Genomic DNA, 4,427 nt, shown 5'->3' with positions numbered 1-4,427 from the left:
AGATTATTTTCACATAAGATATAAGTATCAACAAAAAAGGCACAGCAACAACTATGGTAGCAATCACATAAGTCAACATCTCAATCATAAAAGTGTCCCCACAAACAAGCTGAACAACTGGAGGTGCATCACAGAAAAAGTGGTTCATCTGGTTACATCCACAGAAGGGAGAAGTAAAGACCACAGAGGTGAATCCTATATGGACTGGAATTGCCGTGGTCCAGCAGACAAGTACCAGCTGTATACACAGCCTACTGTTCATGATGACAGGGTAGAGTAGTGGGTTGCAAATGGCCACATACCTGTCATAAGCCATGGCAGTGAGGATGAAGCACTCAGTGTCTCCCAGGATCAGAAAGATATACATTTGAACTGCACAAGCCAGAAAGGAAATATTTCCATACTGTTTACAGAGATCAGTTAATAATCTGGGGACAGTGACTGACACATAACACATTTCCAAAAGGGAAAAATTCCGAAGGAAGAAATACATGGGGGTCTGGAGGGAAGGATCAACCTTAGTTATCATGATAATGAGGCTATTTCCCATAAGAATAATAATGTATAGTATAAGAAATATACCAAAAAGTAATCCTTGAAGTTTGGGAACATCAGAAAACCCAATCAGGATGAATTCCACCAGTGTAGTATGGTTCCCCTGAGGGGAAATTTGTCCTTTGCATTCCATCTATAAATAAAATGTTTTCAAGGCTTAAAACTATAATCAGTCCTTTGGTTCAAGCTGAAATGTGGGCTGTATTAAAATCATTGCTTTCAAATCGCTGGCACAGAATTGATATCCAGTTTTCATGCTTGCTTTATACTTTTATAAATACATTTCAAATCCAACATCCTAAAATTACAACTTGTAAAAAGAGATATTCTTTTCCTCCTGCTCATGTTAATAATTACAGATGTGTCACAAATACTGCAAAAAAGATGACAAAAAATAAGAACAATTCATGCCAGGAAACTATTCTCAAACAGCTCTAGGTAGCCTGGGATTTCTTCTAATCTGAAGATCCTGATTATTAATCATTATTAATTTGGTCATTTTGCTTGTTCTTTCTTTTTTATTTTTCTGAGTGACAACTTCTAATTTAGAATCTGTGCATATGATTCTTGCACATTACTTTGATGTTTCTCCTGTGAGTCTCTTTCAGGCAGCCCACGGGCAGGTGGTCAGTGAGTCTCCACGGACTGGTCCATGTCAGCCCACCTGGCCATTTCTCAGACATGATGCACCTTAGCAAGTCATGTGGGGCAGTAAATCTAGAATGTGCAGTAAGACTTTGTTATAATGTTTCCTTAACTCTATGGTTGTACGGAATGTTTTCATTAGTGAACACATTCCAAATTTTACTTTAGTAGTAATTAGATAAGCTTATCCTTGCAGGGGATAATTAGACAACGAAAGGAAAATGAACATTTGATCAGAGTTCACATATGACACCAGATTAAGTAAAACAATTGTTTAACTTACTTATGTCCTTAATAAAAGTTTGGATATGTTCTACCATTTAGTATTAACACAGCATACAGAATATATGCTACATAACAGATGAATTATGATGTGTGCTGTGTATAATACATACTTTGAATAGCTATATATGAATTTAGAAACGCTGCTAAATGCAATTTAAGCGTAACCTACTAAGCTCTAACTATAAGCATCTTTAAATCCAATTATGTTCAGCAATTGCTGCACTCTTCTGAAACCTAGATTTTAGTTTTTGTCATTTCCATCCAGTATTTATGTGTCTGTTCATATATATTGCTGACATTTTTCACAGATTGTCACATAATATGAAACCCCCATTGCCATGTGTTTGGAACTAGGGTCATTTCCCTGACCAGCTTCTCCTTCAGTTCTGTGGAATACTCCTTCTGTCTCTTCCACAAAACTCCTCTTCCTGCCCACAAATCCAAACCAATGAAACAATATACAATTTCCAAATGTTGTTTCTTAATTCTCTTTCATTCTTAATTTCTTCCTTCTCAGTAAAGAATCCTGAATTCTGTCTTTAGTTTCTCACAGCTCACCCTCAACATGAACGTTCCCTCGTAGCTGATACCTTCTGAATAGAAGAGCTCAAGGGCCGATGATGATTTAGAGTTGAAGAATATGTTCAGTAAACTGAAACCCAGTGGGTTCCGCTGCCTGCTTTTGGATCTCTGTGCATCTCTGTTTCTCTGTGCCTTTATTTTTTCTGATTCACAATTTAGTAGCTATTTCCTCACATTGAACCTTCTCAAACTTTGAAGACTTATATCACTATATCACTCTCCTAAAGGTGTGTTTTTTTTTCTTTCAGAAGCTATACTTATAAGAAAAGACTGAGTCAAAGAGAATTGAATTTTCATTGACTCAAAATATGGTATAATGTATCAGATAATTAATATATATTTGTAGATATTGCAGCAGTTTATTATGGATAAATATTAAGTGCATGATAAATACTAGTGTGTCAAATGCTAAGGATACTAATTGTAAATAATATTACTTCAGTTGTATTTTTACAGAGTTTACAGACTGGTAGTAAAGTCAGATGGAGAAGTCAGATGTCACCCTAGAAAATGAAGTTCTCTGTGCAGAGAATTACCTGGTCTCACAGGAGTGCCATAATCAGAAGGAAAAGACATCCAATTTGAGATTTTGCCAGAGATCAGGCTATCTGAAATCATGCTGTTATTTTCAATTTTAAAGAAAAAGAATAAAAATCACTTACAAAATCAAGCCAAAAAACAGGCCTCATATCCTCATTCAGTCCAATAACACAAAATATGTGTTATATAGTAAGTGGTTTGTCAACTTCTGCTGACAGGTAGTGGAAATAATTTCCCACTGACTCAACAATCTTGTCCTCGTTAGCTAAAGACCTCACTGGCCAAATCACTGATGCTGAGCTACCTAAGTAAAAATTTATATATTTTGGCAATATGTTCATATTCTAATTATCAGAGCTTGATTTTTTGCTGTTATTGTTGATAATAAACACTGTGACAAAAACATGTAATTCAGGCAGTTATTTTGAGAGGTAGGAAGCATAATCAAACAGGCTGGCTTAAGAGATGCAGTTTTAGTTCAATTCAGCACTGTTATGTGATCATGATCCTCCTCGTTGCATTTCTCATGATTATTTTAACTTATATCCTTTCTGTTTTAACTTGAAGTATGTTCATCTTTTAACCAGCCATGGAGTAGATGCATCACAGTAGGATTGTGGCAGGAACATTGAACTTAAAAATATTGACAGTTCCATGCTCAGCGATACAAACCAGCACCAGTAGCTGGAGGTAACTTCTGTACCAGTTTCTTGAGTTTTGAGCATCTAAGAGTAACACACATATTCTATAGAAACAGAAATAAAATTTAAGTCCAAGTCTAACTCAAATCTTACTTAATATATGAAAGCATGTCCCATGAAAGCATGTCCCAACTAACACTGCTTAATTATTTTCTAAAATGAGTCGAATTTTTTCATTAAATATCAGAGGAACTTTGGCAATTTTAACATGGGAGGTGGATTACCCTTCGTCAATTTTCTTTCTTAACAGGAATTGGCAAAGCTGATATATGTAGGTAGCCTGGTTGTTTGAAAGTTTTTTATTAAAATTGGCAATTTTTGAACACTTATTTTAACTGTGTTGTTAATGCTTTACCTGTATTTCCTTATTCATGTATCTGAAATTCTGTAGGTACTGTTAGTGTTCATATTTTGCATCGAGAAGTTAAATAACCTGCTGGTGTCAGGAAGTTAATGTCTGACCCTGGTGACTTCAAATGCAGCAGCACAATGCAGACTCCACATTCTGAATCACAATTCAATGGTTTTTACAAAACATTCAATGAGGAATGATTTTGAATGCAATATTCTGAAAAACATGAGCAAGATTAAGTTTAAAAAAACTTCAAACAGCAAGTTGATTTCATCTCCATTTTATATATTCTTTACTGTATAAAAATTAAAGGCTGATTACTAACAGTATGTTGTTCATGTTCATAAGATGATTCTGACAAATGAAATTGGCAAATGGAAACTATTTTCAACGACTTGATTATGGAGAGAAAAAAATACACTCTAATAGAATACGCAGGCTAAAATAATCACTACTCACCTGTTTCATAGTGTGGAGAAATCACTGAGCACCGGAGCATCTCTTTTATACAGAATAAGGTGCTAGGTCCTTTAAACTTGTGGTTGTAATTATAAAGTAACCCAGTTATAGATTGTCTTCCATGAATTCATACTTTACTTAAATCAACAGAAATGGTTCCTAGGAAATAGTGTCTTGATCATGATGAGGACTTAATGCTTCATTTCTTATTACATTTATAAACTCAATGACCTGTTCATCAGATGGTAACCAAGACCGCCTCAGGGTGGATTAATGATGCTAGGAAGGTTCCCTCTCTTGGGAGTAAG

The 4,427-nt window shown here is 35.2% G+C and overlaps 1 protein-coding gene across 1 annotated transcript; it reads right to left on the bottom strand.

Moving 5' to 3' along the window:
* Positions 1-7: 7 nt before the first annotated feature.
* On the bottom strand, positions 8-688 carry LOC101619224 (olfactory receptor 10AG1-like; the record flags this gene model as incomplete). The annotated part of the gene is made up of 1 exon (XM_004683500.1): positions 8-688. A coding segment is annotated over exon 1 (681 nt), but the record flags the coding sequence as incomplete, so codon positions are not given.
* Between the last annotated feature and the right edge of the window lie 3,739 nt (positions 689-4,427).

Source organism: Condylura cristata, unplaced genomic scaffold (assembly GCF_000260355.1).
Source record: "Condylura cristata isolate star-nosed mole 26May11 unplaced genomic scaffold, ConCri1.0 scaffold00015, whole genome shotgun sequence".
In the NCBI taxonomy this organism is placed as follows: Eukaryota; Metazoa; Chordata; class Mammalia; order Eulipotyphla; family Talpidae; genus Condylura; species Condylura cristata.
The sequence above is the reverse complement of the archived record's forward strand: the minus strand, read 5'-3'. Positions and strand labels throughout refer to the sequence as shown.